The 20,676-nt window shown below is 40.1% G+C and overlaps 2 protein-coding genes across 2 annotated transcripts; both read right to left on the reverse strand.

Annotated features, from left to right (window-relative positions):
- Positions 1-156: 156 nt before the first annotated feature.
- Positions 157-2,504, reverse strand: LOC140270651 (zona pellucida sperm-binding protein 3-like). Its single transcript, XM_072365849.1, has 8 exons — positions 2,009-2,504; positions 1,824-1,936; positions 1,636-1,760; positions 1,362-1,542; positions 1,169-1,283; positions 1,018-1,097; positions 825-913; positions 157-696 (listed from the first exon to the last, which is right to left on the reverse strand). Exons 1-8 carry the CDS (start codon positions 2,498-2,500, stop codon positions 182-184), a joined length of 1,710 nt encoding a protein of 569 aa, XP_072221950.1. The 5' UTR covers positions 2,501-2,504; the 3' UTR covers positions 157-181.
- Positions 2,505-2,906: 402 nt separating this feature from the next.
- LOC140270563 (sodium-dependent lysophosphatidylcholine symporter 1-B-like) lies at positions 2,907-15,784 on the reverse strand. The gene is made up of 14 exons (XM_072365746.1): positions 15,672-15,784; positions 14,454-14,582; positions 13,775-13,899; positions 11,328-11,451; positions 11,160-11,238; positions 10,922-11,073; positions 8,888-8,978; positions 8,216-8,334; positions 7,989-8,072; positions 6,542-6,625; positions 6,283-6,395; positions 6,046-6,189; positions 4,588-4,764; positions 2,907-4,441 (listed from the first exon to the last, which is right to left on the reverse strand). Exons 1-14 carry the CDS (start codon positions 15,753-15,755, stop codon positions 4,399-4,401), a joined length of 1,548 nt encoding a protein of 515 aa, XP_072221847.1. The 5' UTR covers positions 15,756-15,784; the 3' UTR covers positions 2,907-4,398.
- Positions 15,785-20,676: the final 4,892 nt, after the last annotated feature.

Consider the following 20,676-nt stretch of genomic DNA (forward strand, 5'->3'; position numbering starts at 1 on the left):
TTTCACTGATAGCCATTCATTAACCTTTATCCTTGTCACTTGTAGTGTCTACTTATATAAAGGGTAGTTCAACTTTTCTATTAAGTAATGACAAGATAGTCAAGTAGATGCATTTACACGTTTAATTTAAATGAGTCAACAAAAAATAGTCTTAAAGCAAATGACTCAGTTGTTGATTTAACTACCTCCATGTGAAATACCACGTCTTTTCCTCTTCATCCACTGAGTCACCCAGACTGCTGTCACTCTTCAGCTCCACCTTGAAAGACGTCATCCCATCCTTTTGGTTTTGAAGGGCCTCACTTTCTGTCTGATTAACATAGAGCATCTGATCTTCAGAGGGCTCCAATATATCCTTATAATCATCCCCTAATCCATCCTCCCTAAACGCAGTGAAATTCCATAATTCAGATGCACTCTCCTTATGATCCAACTCTTGTAGATCAGGTGCAGTCATCGTTCCAAAGATAGTTTCACTTTCTTCAAGCTGCTGCTCCTTGTTTTCACCATCATCATCATGCTTTAGTTCAGCGCCACTTTCCCAGATCTTGTCATGACTATTCAGACCAGTGTAATAATTTTCATTGATCTTGTCTTCTCTTAAGCTGCCAACTGCAGAGGAACTGACCGGTAAAAAGCCATCCTGTGCCGTGTTCCGTGGATCTGAGACCAGGAATGGCCCGCTACTGGCAGAGCCTTTGAAAAATTTAAAGATATGTTTTTGACAGATTTTAGGCTTTTAAATTGACTTGAGATCGTAAGCTTATATATTGTAAGCCAACAAAAAAATCTGAATAGGAATAAGTGCTTAAAGACTAACAGACCTTCCACCAAGGCCCTGCGGGATTTAGAGGTGACACATTTTGAATCGCAGCAGTCACATATGGAGTCATGGCCAGCAAGAGCCCTCCACCTGTTAAGGCAAAGATATTCTTAAGACACAGAAAGTGAGGAAAAACCCCCAAAAATAAATAAAATACACTGTTCTAGTTTAAAATTTATGTTGATAACGCTCACCTGTGGTCTCTGTAGGTGCAGGATTTGTGTGCAGGTCCTGAGTCGTCTAATGTGACTAATAATTTGCAGTGGATGCCAACCTAAGAAAGAAATTACACTCAGCCACAGTTGGTCGTGCAATTCCACACAAATCTAAATTTTCCACTCTCACCTCAGTGTCGGGGTCTGCTGTAAACTGGAAGGCCTTAAGAGAGAACCTCAGGGTCTCGTCTGTCCGAGAAATAAACTCGGAGGACCCAGGCTCCTGCTTGCTGTCCAGCATGCAGCTGCGGATACAAAGAACAACATAAACACCATGGACAAACCCAAAAGATTTGAGATAGCTTGTCCTTCACTATACATACCCAAAGTTGCCCATGATTGTGTATTTTAGGGAGGATTTAGGGCCACTGGATGGTGTTGCATAACAGCGACTGATGTACATTTTTTCTCCAGCGGGAAGGTGAAGAGCAGAGACTTGGATATTAACCGTTTGTCCAAGCAAGTACTCATGAGTCCTGGCTGGAGCCCTCCAATAATCTAAGAGTCAGTTGGACATGTCACACAAACATAAAACCACTTGTTTCAACGTATCCAAACAGAACGGAGTACAAAATTGAAACCGCATTTTACGCATACCATCCATTAAAGTGACCTCGAAGTCCATCGGGCGTCTTTTCAGCTTTTTACGCACAACCACAGTTTGCCATGTGGGCTGCACCGCAAGCTGGTGTATGGGATAGTCTCTGTAGGATTTAGGAGCTCTAAGTACAAACCAAGTTTTAACACAATCTGGATGTTATAAATAGCAAAGAAACAAGTCTAACCTTAGATAATGGCATTCAATGACGACGTCGATCGGGTGCGCTCTGCTTGGGAATCGTTTAGGTGAAGGCTCATAATGCAGCACGTATTTGTAGATCAGGAAACCACGAGGCAGCTGTGCGTCAGAAAAGCAGAAATTGATATTTTAAAGATTAAGAGACGTCGACACCCGTGTAACTCCTCTTACCTTGCGCACTCCATTACACGACGCCAATGGATAGGCGAAGAGCAAGTCACCTTGTGGTCCGAGATTGCCGTTGCTTTTGCAGCTGCTACCTATTGTCAGTTCATGCTCATCTGCACCTAGACCATAAAAACCTCGTCTCACCCGCACGACAAAATCCGACGTGGAGCAGGTAACAGAGACATCTGGGTCATAAGCAATGTCCGACTGGATCTTTTCTTCAGGCTGTTCTTGGCGCATGGATATAGGTGTCACCGCTGTCAAAGAACGGAAGAGCTTGCGCATAGGGAGCTTAGACGACGGGGGTGTGCTACTAGAGAACTTTTGACTGAGTTTTCGGTCCTCTGTAGTTGACAGATTGATTGGTTTGGGTTTTGATGCACCAAGTTTGAAATCCCGTTTCCTTCTGATAAACGGCAATTCATACGCGGAGCTGAAGGGGCCAAGCGTTATAACAGAAATACACAAAATAAAGATATACCACTTTGTTTTCATCGCAACAGACTACTGTCTTCCTATCTTCCACTTTCAATCCGCGCCTAAAAATACCGCCGCAACGGCTGTGGATAATTAGTGGCGATGGACTTCCAGCCTGTTGGTAAAAAGGTGAACTTACGCTTCGTTTATTTGGCCGATTTTATTCCTAAAAAGTCAGATGCTGTTTTCATGAACGCGTATTTTTAACTTTGTTTAAGAAACTGTTTTAAGCGACAAGATTTTGATTATAACCAGCTTAATAGAGAGAGAGATTTATTTGCATCAATACTATGCTGCTGAACTAGCCAAATGACTGGGCGTGTTTTGGGGTTATTTCAATCAAATCAATTTTTATGCTTTAACAAACTTTATTCACAGACTTAAAATTACAAATTTACAGTACATCAATTCCTTCATTTGCTGGTTTATTGCTCATCATCGTCAGTCCAGGAAAAAAAGTATCAACAATTCATACATACAGCAGCATTTACACATCAAGACCAATTGGAGATGTAATGTGATGTGATTAATTATGTTCATTCAGTGCAAGTTCAAAGCCCTACAAAAGGAAAACTATGCAGCAAAACACAAAGACTGCTTTAAAAAGCCTCTACAGCAACATAAGGTGGAATGGGTGAAGACAACTGCCCCGACATAATTTAAAAAAAAAAAATTTAAAAAAGGAATCTGGGCATGAATTGATGCTTTTGGGAGTCAACATTCTGTAAAGGCAGCCTGTTAATGGCACAAATTCTGCTTTTCTCAGAAAAGGGGAAAAAAAATCCACCACTTTGATGTTCTCAGAGTTTTCCACTGGACTTAAAGATCACTTTTTCACATAGTCAACAATAATCATTGTTAATAAATTATATATATATGTGCTTTCATAAGAAAAATTATAATCCCTTGGCAGTTTGTTCAAATAAATAGTTAAATAAAGCATTTTTCCCTCTTGGGAAGTGAGAACATGCAAGATGAAATGACCTCATGCTCAGTTGACTTTGCTTTTAAAGAACATTTAGACATATATCAAATTTAATGGAAACTTAAATATCTTAACAGTAAAAAGTTTTGCTCAAATAAATTAGACAATCTGAGTCACAATTTCATCAGAATATCTCATTGTAACTCTATTCGCAACATGTGGTTGTAAGGCAATGGTTCAGAAGACCTACAAGACAACCTTTCAGCCTAAGGAAATTCAAGTTTTTAATCTTCATGAAAACATTACCATAAAGCTCCACATGACTCCAGTTAGAGGAAGAGTGAACTGAACATCTCCTTCGGAGCGGTCTCTGACAGTACAGTTGACACATGGTAAACATTCTATGGTAACATCACACTCCTGTCTGCATGAGTGGCAGTCAGATCTTGTAAACCAGCACATAAATAATTCATGAGCCAAAACAACACAAATCACATTTGAAACCAGGCTTTGAGGATGTAAAGCAGTCACAAAATGAAGGATTCTAGTTCTAAAGTCCAAAAAGACCTGAATCAAAATCAGAAAAGCTCCAGCAACATCTCGGTAAACAAAACGTCTTTGGAGAAATGACTGAGGTTGCCATATAGACAGAAATCAGTGCCCCATTTCAGCTTGACAATGACAGAAAAGCTCTAGATAAGAAAAGAACAAGAGCTAACCTGGGACACTGGCTTTACACTGACAAAAAAAAAAAAAAAAACTGTAGATTTCTCTTCCGTTAGTTAAAAAGAAAAGAAAAAAAAAATCAAGACAGAAAAGAGAAGAAAATACTCCATGCACACACACACACAGGCTTGCCACTAGAGGGTAGCACAAACCTGCGTGATTCACTGGAGGTGGCTTGTTAATGCTGATGATCTTAAGACAGAGTATTGCTCTGTGGTCTTCTGTGAGTCGTAACAAGTGGTGGTCTCTGTGTAAAACGGCATTGCTACACACTGCTCCCAAGCTCTGAGATTTCAGACTCAGAATCCCTGTTAAAAGGTAGGAGAACAGTTCAGACTTACACACAAAAAACTGTCCAAAGTGGAACAACAAAGCAAACAGTGTGATGAATACATTGTTGAAGTTGTGCTGCACAACAACATTTGAAATTTGTGTATTACACCCCCCAACTTACAACAGTTCCTGCAGAAGTTTGCGATTTCCTTGCCTCCTTTCCTCGTCTATAGGGTAGGTCCTCAGTATCAACAGTCCGATAACAATAAGAACCACGGGCACGGGAGAGACCAGCACTTTTAGGGTTAAACTCACCGACTCAGGCTGCAAGCAGTCACCGGTCACATAGCCAGCAAATCTGTGAAAAAATGCAGAAAGATGGAAGAAAGTTTAGCTGATGTAAGTACAGTTTAGAGATTATGTGATTGTTGCCCACATGATTACAAGAGGTAATCCAGTATACCGTTACATTGAAATATCAATGTAAAGCACTGTACAAAAGTCTTGATCCACCCTTAATATCCTCATATACTGCCAGGTAAAATGAGAAATAGATGCAGCAATTTATTTAAATATGTGTTAACAAAAATGGAAATACAGTAGAAATGGCAAAAAGAGTTTGTACAACTCTAATGAGTTTGAAAGTCAATATTTGGTATGAGCACCTTTATTCTTCAACTCAGCTTGAACCCTATTAAACAAACTTTCTTGTCATTTCTTGGAGTAGTTTAAGTAGGTATAGTTCTCCAGGCTTCTTGAAGGACATCCCAAAGCTCTTCTTTGGATGCCGGCTGCCTTTTGTTCCATTCTCTCTTAAGATGATCCCACACTGCTTCAATAATGTTGAGGTCCAGGCTCTGAGGAGGATTCATCCCTCCATAAGACCTGTTGCCACTGATTTTCAGTCCACTTCTTGTATAATTTTGCAGACCTCAGCCTTTTCTCTGTTTCCCTTCATTAAGAATGGCTTCTACAGCCACCCTTCGTGGAGACCATTTCTGATGAGGCCTCAGAGAACAGCAGATGGATCAAGTGAAGGTCCACATGCATTTCTCTGGTCCTGTGTCCATAAGGACATCACTTTCAGTTTCTGTTCATTTGCTGCATTTTTTCCGTCTTTTGTCCTCCACTTTTACAGTTACCTCAATTTTTGCAAGTTTTCATAAAAAAAAGTCTGTGGAAATCACCTTATTGGTCTGTGTTAAGTAGACATTTTTTCTATAAATGCAAGTAAAGAAATTGGAATGAATTATGCATCTTTGTTACAGGCTGTTAGTAATAATCTAAAGTGGTTCTTTGCCAAGTTGTCTGTTGAAGTTGAAGGTTCATCTCTTAAGTTAGGTGTCTTTTTATGCATGAATGATCTATAGGTCAGTGTCAGGTTGCCTAACAAGCAAACACATTCCTCTCAAAAAGGTTGCAAGGTACAAGGACAGAACAGAAAATTAGTGAAAAAGTAGCCAGCGTTCAAAAAAAGAAAGACCTTGAAAGAGCATGATAAAGCTTGGAGAACTACTGCTCAAGACAGTCTTGTTCAGTGGAAGGAAACTATAAAGATATGAGAGGTGGCTTCAAGACCTTTGCACAGTGTGTATGAATATTAACAAAAAAAGAGATAAATACTATAAATACTGCTTACTTCAAACTGAGGGTAGAGATACCTAGGGACAACCCAGAGGCGAACTTGATGAAGAATACATAGAAAGAGTAGAAGAGAGCTTCATGACCATGGATGTCTGGATTCTTAACTTTGAAGTCATCCACTACATCAGGAAGCATTGACCTGAAAGAACAAAAACAAAACTTAGAAGGAAGCTCAATCAACAAAAATCTCCACCTTCACCCATTAAAGCACTCAGGATGAAACCGTGCTTACCAGGGCAGGAGGAAAGCTGCTGCCACACTCACACCTGCTGCCACTGAGACCAAGTAGGAAATGATCAGGTTGCTCTCGATAGAAACGATCAGGATCATGAAGGGTATTGCCCACTGCAGGGAGAGAAAAAGGTCTGAGAAAGATCCTCTCTCATGTGATGCCGCAACAGAATTTTTTTCACATCTTCTAGATAAAGTGATCGGACTGAGATAGTTCAGTGCACCCTTAGCCTTGATAAATAAAAAGAAATAAGTCATACCGTGATGCCAAAGTAAGCCGCTTTCTTCTTCCCGAACCGGGTCAGAAACCACTGCCACCATGGGATAGTTAGAGTCCCAGAAAGCTGGAAGAATCGTGAAAAAGAATCATCAACACTGCAGTTCTATTAAAGCTCAATATACAAACCATGACAGCACAAAAACATGCACAGAGTAAATGAACAAAAGAGCAACAATACTTTTATTTGTTTTCATTCTTTCAGATAAAATTGCCACTTTCCCATCAGTGTGTAAAGAAAACAAGCTGTTAGGGGCTGAAGCAACAGCAAAGTGGAGTAACTCTACTGCATGTTTAATCTGTCCGATAAAAGTTGATTTGTCATCTGTAGAACACTGCATTCAGGTCCTCGGCCTGTTCGAAGTGTCCCTGCAACACTGTAACCAAAAAGGCCGTTTCAAGCCTGGTGATGTGTTGTTTCAGTTACAGCTTCAATCTGAAAAAAAACATTTCTATCACTGTGCGTTCAAAACACCCAGAAGCTGCTATCTCTCTGCATAGAATTTATCTAGCATGCCGTTCATGGGAAAAAAACCTTCAGACTTGGAGTCTGTATGATACTTGTATCATTTGTAGAAAACATGTCACTATCAGAACACTGAGATCCTGTCTTCTGCATTTTTGGTGATCTGTTTTTTTTGCAAGTTGTTACCTTGTAGAAAGCAGATGATCACCTCATACGTACATCCTGTCATACTCTGTGTTATATGTATGTTACATCATTAATGTCTATGGCAAACTGTCTTTGATGCCACATTTAAATAAGATAGGATAAAGAGTCTAAATCTTCCCTGGTAACATTGTTTTAATAAACCTGACTTATTTGTATTTCTAAAGTATTAACTTTAGTCTGCGTGCATCTTTCTTAAAAGAAACAAAAGCCCCTCTCATTTGAAATAAAATCCTAACTAGGCTTCAATAAGGATTGAAATGTGGGAACTGGCAAGAATAAAGTGAGCAGAGGAGGCCAAGTTAAAGGTGAGGTTTAACTTGACCCTGCAGGGAGGGACCTCTGGGCCAATCTTTGTCAACCAGAGTGAAATGACCACACGAAAAACAAGCGTCCTGAACTTCAACTGTGAACAAAGTTTCCACTCCCATTTTTCTCTGCCAATCAGAAGGAAAAGCAGTGGAGCAGAAAGCAGTCAGGAGGAAGAAAAGATGGACACAGGGCATGGTGGTTGCTCCTGTGGCACCAGTGGAGGGTTGCCAAGGCAACCAAAGCTCCACTGTATGCCCATCTCTCCCTTGATCTTCTGCTAATGCAGAGTGAGCGTGTGGGTGATGAGTTCCCAGGATTCCAAACAACACCTCCTCTCACCCTGAAAATCTGCCTGTTTTAGCCTCACAGTCAACTCTGTCCTCGTACGAGGAAAAACAAAGAGATGAGAACAGGGCAGCAGAATATACAGACGTTATCCAACACTCACCATGATGACCAGCAGAATATTCTGGAAGTCTTTCCTGTGGCCGAGAGCGTAGGTGATGAAAAGGGCAAAGTTTCCCTCCAACAGCTGTTAAAGAGTGAAAAAGTTCAATTTTGAGGTGCTACCTAGAGGCAGTTACCCAGCACACACATGAAAAGCGACATGCCAAAATATTCAATTATTTCTTTCAGTATGGCCTGCTGAAGTTAATACAAGATGCTAATGATTACCATGAAGGCCAGAGATGTGAAGAGGAAGCCGATGACCAGTTTGACGTACGGGCCGTGACTCCCGACCACCCACAGACCCTGACAGAAGGTGAGCGGCTCCGACTTTTTCCGCCCGCTCTCTACAATCCAACACAGAGGGGAGGAAAACAAAGATAAGGGAACTGAAAATCTTTGCAAGCAATCTCGAAAGAAACTAATGCACAAAGAGAGCAATTTCAATGACAGAGTCTGGTATTTCACCGATATGCTGTGCATTTTGCAGAAAAATGTAGGGCCTGCAGGAATCCATCTTTTTTCCTGATACTTTTTCAGCAACACCCAATCATTAACTGACTGCTGTCTCTAAAAGTAAATTGCTTTGCAACACACCATTAGGTCTCAACTCCTCCTGAAGCAGTTCCATGACTTTAACCTTGGTTTTGAGTTCTTAAAATTATAGATCATGAAACTTTTACATTTTTTTAAACAAGGTTACAGATTCTCTGCGTTTACAGATTTGACAGTTCTCTTCAAAGCTGTTACTGTGTGCCATGTGTCAGCAGAACACAGACTTAAAAAACAACAACATTGAATTAATCATGAATGTTGGATTTCATCTTAGATCAACACCTCTGCTTTAAATATAAAAACTCCACACTGGACAGGTGAGAACGTCCTCTTGAGGTTTTGTACCTTTTTGCTCCTTCACACCCAAAAACAAGATTGCGGCACATAGGATGTAGATGATGCAGATAACCCCTGAAGCAATCAAGTAGGCTTGTTTCTGGGAACAGAAAAGAAAGCATTAGCATGGACAAACACAGGTTACACTCTCCACTGACACAGATGACATGGCTAGAATCGACTTCGAATGGCTTGTTTAGCGCTGTTCTCCTTTTCGCAGAAATCTTTAATTAAACATAAATAGAAAACAGGAATTTGGTGCACAAACAAAAGGTTTTGCATGGTTTCTGAAAACCAAACAGGGTAAAAACAACACGTGCAAACAAAAAAAAAATGTACATAGTTGCACTTTTGGTAGAGATCAACGAGCTTCTGGTTGTTGGTTTTCTAGCAGCGTCCTGACCTTTAAGACAGGTTCACTTATTTTCAAAAGCATTCCAGCAGGGACAGCATATTAGAGGTGGACTGGCCACAAAGTCCCCCTTTATTATGTGAACTGCCATTTCAAATCCTTGACTTCACCTTTTCGTAGTTATCTTAGAGTTCTGGAGCCAGGAGTGACCATATTTGGAAGAGGATGAAGAAAGACTCATACTTGAGACCTAATTGGAAAAAAAATAGTCATCTCTCAGGACTAATGCCTGCTCTCAAAATGACCATCTGAACCCTGATCAGAAGGAGTGAATTCTTCGTGCTTATCGGGTACTAGTCTGCTGAAACCATATTTGCTCCAGACACTGAGAAACTGTCAGTGTTTCATGTCTCAGTCAGCTACATCCACCTTTATATATTAGCCTCCTTTATCCATTCCCAAAACAGCTCTAATGTGTGTTTAGGGTCATTGCTCTTGGGAAACATTGTTTAGTATCTAATTTTAAGCGGTTTTGCTTTTATTTGGGGGTTTTGCTAAAGACTTTAATTGCTAGTCCTCCTTAATGATACCACATTGTTCAATCTATTAGTTCTACTGGCAGCAAAACAGCCAGAGAGCTTTATTTTACCATCAACACTAAGTTTTTTATGGAGTACGATAACCTCCTCCAATCATCTACCTGGTGCTTGTGGCCAAACAATTTGATCTTTGTTACATGTGACCATAAACTTTCCTCCAGCTTATTTCTTTTTCCTTGTGGTCAGCTGCATGTTTATTCAAGCTTAAATGGATCAGTTTTGGAGCAGGAGCTTCTTTTATAGCCTCTAATGCCTCTTTTGCACCAACCTAGCATCAACAACCAGTGGCACCAAAAGGACCCCTGTTGAGTGTCCTTGTGTTGTGAACAAGGCAAACAAAAAAACAACAAACAAAAAGAGGAACTCTGCAGCGCAAAAAAAAGAGGGTTTTTAAAAAAAAAATTTTAATTTTTTAATTTTTATTTTTTTAAATGGTATGGAACAAGAATTACTTTGTGTGCAGTTCGAGTTAATAGGAAATGAGAACTTTATCATAGGAGTGGTGCTAGCAGGGCTTGGCCTGCTGGTTATGGAAGAAGATAGAAATAAGCAGAAGCACAAAACAAGGAGAAACCACATGGGTAAAATTGTGGATTCTTATGTTATGCTTAACAGCCAATAACAATTATCTCTCTCACTGATAGATCGGTGCAGATCAAAAAGATACGAGACAGGTGTTGACAGACACTCGAGAACCAATTTCGTTTTGACAACTTGGATCTTCCAGACTTGTGGCCAAAACCTAACAATATATTATATCTGTATGTAAATGGTTTATCTCTGAATTTACAGTTGCTCAAAAATTGCTCCAATTTCCATTGTACCGTGTGTTGGTAAAGCCAAGAAGCGCTGTCAAATAAACCATTCCTATGTTCATAATCTCTAACTGAAAGCTGAGTGGCCTTCACACTATAACAATTTAACTGGGTGCATGGGTATTTTAGAGTCTGCAATTATTTATTTATCCATTAAATATTTAGGAGGTGCAATGATTCTCAGAAAACTAAAATGTCTGATGTATGAACTGTAAATTCTACATCTAATTCTTGTTAATGCCACCATTTGACACAATGCAAAATAATAGAGACTTACTGTTTCATCCAGCGATACTCTGGTAGTGTTGACTGTGGATGAGTTTATGCTGTTAGTGTCTTCAATTTCAGTGGGACAATTGGAGACACCACCTACTATCTGTCCTTGGATTGCAGTGCCCAGCACTGTGCCCAGTACCTCCACCATCATCCCTGAAAGAAAAACAGGCCTGCACGGTCAGCATATGATGGAGAACATATGATGGTGTAATTGCAATCAAGCAGGAAGTCTGACGTACGATAGGCGGTGGCAGAATCCCGCTCTTTCTGGTCGCTGCTGATGAACATGGTGAGGGCTGAATATGGCACGTGGAAGCACTGCAGGACACAAACTCACAGTCAGAGCAGTGTACATTGTGTGATGAAGAGGCTCAAATGCCTGATGTGTATCGACATGAGGTACAAACCGTTTGCATTGACTGGAAGAGGCAGTAAAATATCAGGTACCAGATGACCTTCCCTTCTTCAAACGGGGGCACATACCAGATCAGGAAATAAGTCAGCACTGCAAATGGAGTGGAGCAAAGGATCCTGGGTGGAAAGGAGTAGAGAATTATGGAATAAAAGTTTGTAAATCAACTTTAATTTTGTGCGTTTGTGGTAAGCATAGGGTGCTCACTGTTTGCCTCGCTTAAGAATGGGTTTAATGAAATCTGCCCACTGTTACTGTACCATAACCCCTCCTTTTCATTCATTCCTGCCCTGCAGTCACTTATTTTCTGCTGTCTCCCTGCTGCTTTGTGAATAATCCCCTTAATCCTTCCTCATTAGAGCTCATGTGTGGAGAAAGGGCTCAGTCAGGGCTGCGTGTGGAGCCCAGGGTGGACATGGGCCGCTTTGGCCCACCTCACTCTCACCCCACTAGTGTCAACAGTCTCTTCCTCAGCTCTGTAAGCCCGCCGACGTACCTCCGTGCCAAAACTCAATCAGGCAGCTGCACCACTTCAGCAGCTTGTTTTTACACAAACAGCAGGGCAGCTAAAACTCCCAGTGGAGAGAAGGTCAAACCGTTTCTCAACTTCACTTCTGCTAGCTCTTGCTTATGGTTCTGTGACGGTAGAGAAACATGACAGGGAAATCCCCCGTTGCTGTTATAATTAACATAACTTTCAATGTGAGCAATAATAAACCATTTTTGTCTTATTTGTGATATTAAACCAAGTATTTTCTCACAACCATGTGACATTTTATAGCCAACACAACAAAAAACAGCTGCAAGATTAAAGGATATTGATCAAAAACATTAGCTGTAGGCCTAACGTTAAAGTCCGGTTCATAAATATAACAGCAAATATAACATCTAAATCAATATTTTAGCCTCAATTCTGTCTCTACGCTGTCACACACAAAAGATTAAATCTATATTTCCCTGAGGGGCATATCACTAAACACACAGAGAGAGGTTCTTTATTGGATGTGACACTTGTTCACTCTGTCATATGTCCCCCCACTCGCACATAAAGCATCTCTTGATTTTCTCTCACGCCAGAGCAAGCAAGGTTAATGTGAACTAATCTATCTGAAAAGAAGAAGCCAGGTTGAAGTAGTTTCACACACACAGAGTGAAGACCTCAGGCCACTAAGATGTTACATTCGGAGGTCAGTGAGACCCAAAAATTTATTTAAAAAACAGAGTTTCAATTTCAGAAAATTTTACATGCAAAGAAATTCATATGTAGACAAAGCTAAATGTCCTCAGAACAAGAGAGAACATAAAAACTCCTCTGTTGGATGGTTGTTTCATTTACATGTTGCCTTTTTTTGACAGTGACCTCCATTATTTAATTCAAGCATGGCTTTTGACACAAGGTAACCTCTCTCTGCTTTTGCCAGACCTCCTCTCAGTTTAGGGAACCACAAATACATGCAGCACTCATTGTTCCCCCACCCATTGGTTTGAATCTGGTGGTGTGTTGTGGGTTGGACCAATCGCTGCAGAAGCCGGCAACACCCCCTCCCCCTCCCTTCTCTTCTCTGCTTCAACTCTCAAAGCGAAAGTCACATACAGCCGGCATTTTTTTTTTGTTGCACCACACTCAAGAAATCACTGAATAATCATGAGAGAAATAAAAATGGTAAAAATATCAGTTCTGCTCCTCTGAAAATTAGATCATGACCTCAATCAACAGTTCCTAAAAGAGGTACTAATATAGCCGTGCACCACATTTCACAAGCAAGCAAAATGTCGAGGTCATCTTTCTTTTCAACTGGACTTCCTTAATGAGCTCAAGCGTGCGAGTTTGGTTGCAGGAGTAATCTGATCCTACGAAAAAAGGAACATCTGACTTTTACAGCCGGCACATTTTCCACCTTTGTGCTGCGTTCTCAAAAGCTTCAAGTACAAATCAACTAAAACATACAGTACATCTATCCTTTTAAGGGTTGCAAGAAGCTTTTGGCAAGAGGCAGGAATATATATACCCCGGACAAATCGGCAGCTGTAGCACAAAGCTAACACGTGTACACTTGGACTCACAAATTAACCTATGTACAGTGACGCAACGTGCAAACCAAATATAGTGTCATAAATAATGCAATATTCAAAAGATTTTTTCCAATCTGTAGCTGTTTTAATGGGGGAGTTATTCCAGTAGTTCAGCTCTTAACAGAGCTATCAACATCTATCATGTTGAGTTTTTGCTTTTTTAATACAGGCAGATTTCATCCTTTCACCATCTATTACCCCTTAGCAGCCTCTTCAACCTTGTTGCCATGGTTACCACTAACAGCTTGCAAATTGCTTGTTCGTCACTCCATTTGCCTCACATTCCTCCCTCCACTCAACATCTCAGAAGCTCATTTCTCCATCATCTCATTATCGTCTTTCCTGTGGGAACCTGCTCCAGACACCTACCAGGGCATCATGCGGCCGATGCTGGTCCATTTACTCCGGCTCACCAGGAACCCCACAGTTGGGTCTGTGACAGCATCCCAAGCCCTGCCCACGAACAGGATGATAGAGGCATAGAACGGATCAAGCTACAGGGAGAGAGGGAAAAAAAAACAAAAGAGTGAGGCTTCAAACTAAAACAAAGAGGTCGCTAAATATAAGATCACATATGGCTTAGTTGGGGGAATGGTTCAAAGGAGCAGTGACACCAGTGAGGTTATGGAGACATTTAGAGGCTTAGAATACAACAGCAACTGTTTATTGAAAGCTACTGTGATGATCTCATTCCTTGAACTGAATGGCCATTATCTAAGTTCCCTCTGAGAACAGTGGAAAAGACTAATTCAGCAACAAAGCAAACAGCAGGAGTCTGGGTTAATGTGCCTGACCAATTATAGCAGGGATGAAGGCTGTTAAAGTGATATGAGGTGGAGAGGAGCAAACATCAGGAAGAGGAAATGGGTGAGTGTTGCAACTGGCAACAGCAAAGATACTGGACTGATACTACAACTTGCAAATAAATTACTTCTCTTTTCAAGAATTTGCTGCTTGAGGTTAATCATACAACTAATGAGACAATGTCATTTTTTTCTATTTTATTTCATTGTGATCGCCCCTTTTATGTGCATCTCTTGTCAATCACCTGCGCCACGTCGAGCAGGTAGATCTGGAGGAAGAAGCCCAGTGCACTGCCTGTGATCTGGTAGGGAGCTCCTCCGAATGCATAGCACAGTTTGTTCCAAACAGACAGACGATTTCTCTGGGTCCTTGCCTGGAGGAGAAAAACAGATATGTGGCGTTATTTTGGATACGAAACAGTCTGCACATCTAAAACTCTAACTCTGACCCCGGGGGGTTATGAATTGACTTTATCTAATTGCAATTTTCTGCTTCAAATTCCCTTTCCCATGCGTCCATCTGTCTGATACCGTGTTACAACCAGTCAGAATCTCACGGGAAACTATGAGGTTACTCTCGTTCACTCAAACCTCATCACTACTACATCAGCCATTGGCTCCTGCGATAGGATGTTGGAGGTAGTGTGACATTTTATGCTGAGCAGTCAGCAGACAAGCTCGAATATCATCGCCAACCAATCACCTTTAAGAGCTTGATGATGCAGGTGAGGGGGATCCAAGACCACCACATATACAAAAGCTGACTCACATCTTTCTAAATGCAAATTGCTACCTTGTTACAAATTAGAGCCAGCAAGATTATTTCCCTCTTGCCAAATTCCCAAGCTTTTCATTACCGGACTGGAAAAATAACCATGCTGAACTCAAAATAAAGGCGATATTAAAAGTAATAAAGATAAATATATGCTTCTTGATAACCTTTGATGACTTTCAGTGTGTCCAGTCAGACTTTTACAGGAGAAAACCCTATCGAACATAACACTAAGATGGTTTCAAGGAATATCGGTTTAACTTTACTGACTTTAAGGGGGCACATTTAAATTCCGTACATCACATCACACAAGCTGGACACTCGGAATATCTGGCATTTGACTTTGTAAACTGCCTAAAGGGAAAGAGCAGCTTCAACTCTGAATCAGTAGCATCACGTCATATTTCTGCAGCGCGTCTGTCTGCACCGGATAGACCAAACCTAACAGTTTTGAAGCAAAATGTCAGCGTAAATGTAGTCTCTTTAAAACCGGCACGTTGGCTTCGCAACGGAGCCCGAGAACAGGCGTACAAACGCGGTGAAATCAAATTCAGAGGACAGGAAAAGACACAAGACTTGAGGTCTCAGGTGCCGAAAGTAAGTAACAGACATTGAACTCCTGCGCCCTTTTACGCACCAGAGGAAAAACGGATGACAAAGACAAACAATTAGTAGAAAAACGTGCACTTACCTTTACTGTCTTGATATCTGTGCTCATAGGTTTGACCGTCAGCAAAGTCGCCGCGTACTGCTCGGCGCCCTCTCCTCGTGCCATTGCGCGCTCAAGACGACAAACTGATTAAACTTGGTCCGATACTGATATAATTTTAATTCATCAGAAGAAAAAAGCCACCTCACAGCATCGTATTATAGTGCTTCGTGCTCTCTGTGTGTCTGACTCAGTCTGTCGTGCTCCATCTGGCCAGCTCATTCATTCTACAACGCTGTATACGTCATTCAGACACTCACGTGACTATCGTATGTTCCACCGCAGAAGAAAGCACTAAGGAAGGAGTTATGCCAAGGTTGAGAAATGGAAATCATGTTATCAGGAGGTAAGCATGTTAGGAAAATGAATTAAAAACCTTTACACAAAATAAGAAACATAATATGTTCACTGACATGTGTAACTCCACACACTTTGTGAGAACTCATAAAACTAATGTGCACTGGTCCTTAACACAGCTGAGCAAAATTAGACCCTGACTGAAAGCATACAGGTAGATCTGTTGTGTAAAGGGTGTGCAGTGTTGTCCATTGGATTTTCTGCAGATTTCTTTCCCCAGGACCAGCTCAGGGTTTTTCAGAGCAGACAGCAGTATATGTGCAGTAGTCCACCTCTACTGTTCAGCTTATCCCAATTTATTGCACCCACCTATTGATTGATTTTGAGTTTATACTATGAAAATGCAAAGTCTAAAGGGATTTTTTTGTATTTCAAGGATGTATTAAAAAGATGTTGAACCAATAACACACAGAAACGGCATAATTACTTCATGAAGGCAGTTTTCTTTAATTTATCATTTTGCTCAGTTGCGGACTCACACAAACACAGCAGAATGGTGCTTTGGATGAGGGGCTGTGCAGTTGTTCAACCTGCTCTTTTGATAAAAGAAATAATGGCGGCCATTAAAAAAAACCAAAAAGCTATCTCTAGAGCCAGTGTTTGGTTTGTTCACTATGGGTTACTGTGGAGTACATGAAGTGCATGGAGACCTGGTTATTCCAATGGAATGAAAACACAGCAGTTCTTGCTTTACACTATTCCACACTATGTAGAATATATGTATGAATATTATATTGCATTTATACCAATAGATCCCTCTAATTGTAGCACATTAGAATTGGTGAAATGACTTCAGTGACAATGAAAGTAATGAAAATAATTCAACTAGAAAAATGCTGTTCCTGCAAAACAGCAGTGAGAATGCTGATAAGCTGAATGGGGAAAGCTGACCATGCTAAAAAAGCGGAACAACTTTCAGTTTTAGGAGTCATCAATGGTTTTACTAATTTTTTAAAACTGTGATAGTTCAGCCTCTCGCCCGATGACCGCTGAGATCGGCTCTAGCCCCCCTGCGACCCGACCGATGGATTAAGCGGGTATAGAAAATGGATGGATGGATGTGATAGTTCAGAATTGGTAGAACATTTTAAAAAGCTGCATCATTCAATAATGGCTGAATTTAATTTTTTCAGCATTCTCACAATTAAATATTTTTTTTAAAAAAAAGATCAAATTGTGAGGATAGGACTTTGCCGCAAGGGGAGGAGTTAAGAGTGTCTTGCTGAGCATAAAGGTAAAGCTTTTGTTTTACTGGTTCAACTACAGTGAGTTCCAACTCTCACTGACTGTGAGAAATATGAGGTCATGGATACAAGCAGCTGAAATAAGTTTCCTTTGGGGGTTGTCTGGGCTCAGTCTTAGAGACAAGGTGAGGAGCTGGTGCATCTAGGAGGGAGCTTGGAGTAGAGATGTTGCTCATCTGCAAACGAGTCAGCTGAGGTGGTTCAGGAATTTGATTAGGATGTCTTCGAGTTGCCTCCCTTTGGAGATTTTTCAAAGCATATTCAACTGGGAGTAGACCCCGAACTTAATGAAGGGATTACAACATTTTAAAAAATCCAACAATGAGAAATCAGAATATTTTGAATAACTTGAATTGGACCAAATGTATATAGCCACAGCTACAAGATAAAAATCAGCCTACTAATGCAATGAAGTCAATGTCACATTAAGTTGATTGAGCAATTGCATATGAATGAAAATGAATGAATGAAAAAATGGCGCCCAAACAGTTGTAAAAACAAAGCAATTTTATTGCCTTCACCTAACCAGGAAGAGGTTAAAGTGTTTTAGTGTTGTTGAAGGGAAAACGCGTGAATGATTGAAAGCTCTTGGCTTTACCGCACCATCCAACCGCCTTATGAGCATTTTATGGCCTCTTAAAAAAAACAGCTAATATATGTCTAATTTTCCTCCTGCTACTTGTAGGAGGAAAGGTTCAATTCAATGCAATTATTGTCTAATAAGATCAAATTAATTTAGAATCCTAATTAGTCCAAATCATATCATGCAAGTTCATGAAAAGGGGCCTAGATAAGGAAAACAGCAAATTGCATCAAATCTTCTCATCGATTCAGTCCAGACATTTTCAGCCTCATCATTTTTTGTTTTATTCTTTTTTGCATCCAGACGTCTGAAGGGGGTGTGCCACATTGATCCTACTGTTTGAAATTAATCAAAAGTAAACATCACAAACAGATGTAATGCTCATTTTACAGACATATTCAGAGTGTTAAGTGTTAGGCTAAACAAGAGTAAGAGGATGCAGTTGTGTCACGTGTCATTTTTAGTTTGCATCAGTTTAAATTGATGCTCTGAGGGAGTCCCTCCCACCAGAGGGACAACCCCATATATAGAGAAGTCAAATAGAGGATTCAAGTGTATGCAAATTTAGGAAATGAGAGAGACGGAGGGAGAGTAAAAATGTCAGAGTGAGGAGAGGTGCTCGGTGCATCATGGGATGCAGCAGCAGTCTGGGCCTATAATAGCATAATTAATGGATGGATCAGGGTTACCACAATCATTCCTAACTATAAAATGTCTAATCTTAAAGGTAGAGAAGATGTCTGCCTTCTGAACCACTACTGGCAGCTGTTTCCACAATAGAGGGGTCTGTTAAGTAAAACCTCCTCCTCCCTTTCTACTTTTAGAAGCTTGAGGAACCACAAGTAAACGTGTAGTCAGAGAACAAAGTGCTCGGTGGGGAAAATACCAAACTTTGAGTTTGTTAAGATTTGATGGAGCGTGGCCATTAAGAGCTTTATATGTGAAAATAATACTAATATCCTCGATGAATGCTAAATATTTCAATACTAGATTTAAAAATAAGAATGAGTAAGCAGATATATGAATTCACTCTGAACATATACTACTAAATAGTTTAATAGCTCTTCCTTGAAAAGAAGTGACTTCTATCATGTAACATTTAGCCAACTTTTGTTTTCCTTAGAAGTAAAATGGTATGACGAGCCTGTTCACACTTTTCAAGTTTTCTTCTTTCAGTTCAGCTTGTACACTCATCCTTTTGTCCTTGCAAATATTTACTCTGCTGTTTTATTTGTTTATGGCCTCTTTTCTACATTGGATTCACGGTACCTCTCATTTCCTAGTCTAGATAAACAAAAACACTCTTATTCTCAGAAAACCTGCCTAGTCTTCCCACACTAAGATCTGGCAGAAATGTTTGAACATGATTCCAGATGCTACTTTATACATGGTCCTACTTTTCTTCCCCAGCTGAACTACACACCACTGAATACTTCAGATTTGATGAAGTCTTTCAAAACCTACAAGTGGGAGGGAGGTGAAAGTGTTGAGGACATGTCTGTGGGTTATAAATGCAAAACAGAACTTGGTTCTGACTAATTCAAAAATCCTCAGTTAGAGGGGAAATTCAGACATGCTGTTCATCAGGTTCATGTCTTTTCTTTAACTGCAGCAACAACAGAAGTAATGACCAACCTCTAAACTCAGTGTGACTTTCTTGAAAGGTGCTGTTGCTTTTCTTACACCGTGGTCTGGTTTCCTGTCACAGAATGCTGATCCAGCTGCAGTGGAACAAAGCGAACACGGTTAGCCTGGTGTGAGTCTCGGGGACTAATCTGGTCTCATGACATACAATAACCTGAAACATCTTAATCCTGTGGATTTAATTCCAGCAAAGCTGAAAGTGCCAAGTATAATAAATTTGCTTATGTAAAAGTGTAACTGTGACTACTTGGTGTACTTTGACATTATCATAAAGATTTAGTTTGAATTAGTTTTTGTTTGATGTAGGTGTAATAGCCCATCTTTTGATATGTCAAATAACATTCATGGCACAGTATAGATTCTTTGTTAGATACATCTGGCTTCACTATTTATTTTAACACCAAAATAACAATTTTGTAGTTTAAAAAATTGTTTTATCACTTGGATCAGGACTGTTATTATCACTGTTGAAATGGACATATTTTTGCATTTTTACCAACTTCATGCTAACCATAGAAATGAAAACTGAACTGAAAAGTGCTACCTTTAACCTACAATGTAATTACAATGTGACTAAAAGTTTACCCAAAGCGAGTTGCAGGAAAACCCCTTAATCATGAGGTGTTCACTTTCACAAAACCAGAGAGGGAATGTAAATAAATGTTTCATTTTAAATGAAGATTTCTTCCATGTCTCACGTTCAGATGTGTTACAAACTTAGATTAGATTAGATGCTGCACCCAAGGACACTTTAAGTAATGGTTCTATGGGAACTGCAGCACCACCTACTGGCAAGGCCTTGTAACTAGAACACAAAGTATTAAGAGATTTATTTATTCATATATTGATTTATTGAAGTTGCGGGTTCTGTGAAGTTCACTCCAAATGTAACAGTTGTCAGTGTCTTACTTCTTTCTCACAAGTGGGCCACGTAGGAGCAAAATTTCACCATTTACACAACTCAAACCTCAGAAATTTCACAGCTTTTCAAGCTACAAAAGGTCAAAAAGCTATGTACTGTGGATGCCCAATGTATCCTACTGCTTGAATCTCTTAATGTTGTTCAATGTTTATTTTGACATTATGGAAATAGTAATTTTGATTAAAAAAAATGATTTTTTTCTGCCTCTGCACCCCCAAATCTGTCTAACTTCCACAG

This window comes from Leuresthes tenuis, unplaced genomic scaffold, assembly GCF_036924035.1.
Source record: "Leuresthes tenuis unplaced genomic scaffold, fLeuTen1.0.hap1 SCAF_15, whole genome shotgun sequence".
NCBI lineage: Eukaryota > Metazoa > Chordata > Actinopteri > Atheriniformes > Atherinopsidae > Leuresthes > Leuresthes tenuis.

Bases quoted from the DNA above. Each gene is read 5' to 3' on its own strand.
- LOC140270563 (XM_072365746.1), bottom strand. From the start codon at position 15,755: ATGGCACGAGGAGAGGGCGCCGAGCAGTACGCGGCGACTTTGCTGACG. The intron at 11,452-13,774 runs GTAGGTGTCTGG...CTTTCCACCCAG, and splicing joins ATCGGCCGCATGATGCCCTG to GATCCTTTGCTCCACTCCAT. The intron at 6,396-6,541 runs GTATGACTTATT...CTCTCCCTGCAG, and splicing joins CGGCTTACTTTGGCATCACG to TGGGCAATACCCTTCATGAT.
- LOC140270651 (XM_072365849.1), bottom strand. From the start codon at position 2,500: ATGAAAACAAAGTGGTATATCTTTATTTTGTGTATTTCTGTTATAACG. The intron at 1,284-1,361 runs GTATGTATAGTG...TTGTATCCGCAG, and splicing joins ACAATCATGGGCAACTTTGG to CTGCATGCTGGACAGCAAGC. The intron at 1,098-1,168 runs GTGAGAGTGGAA...TTTCTTTCTTAG, and splicing joins CAGCAGACCCCGACACTGAG to GTTGGCATCCACTGCAAATT.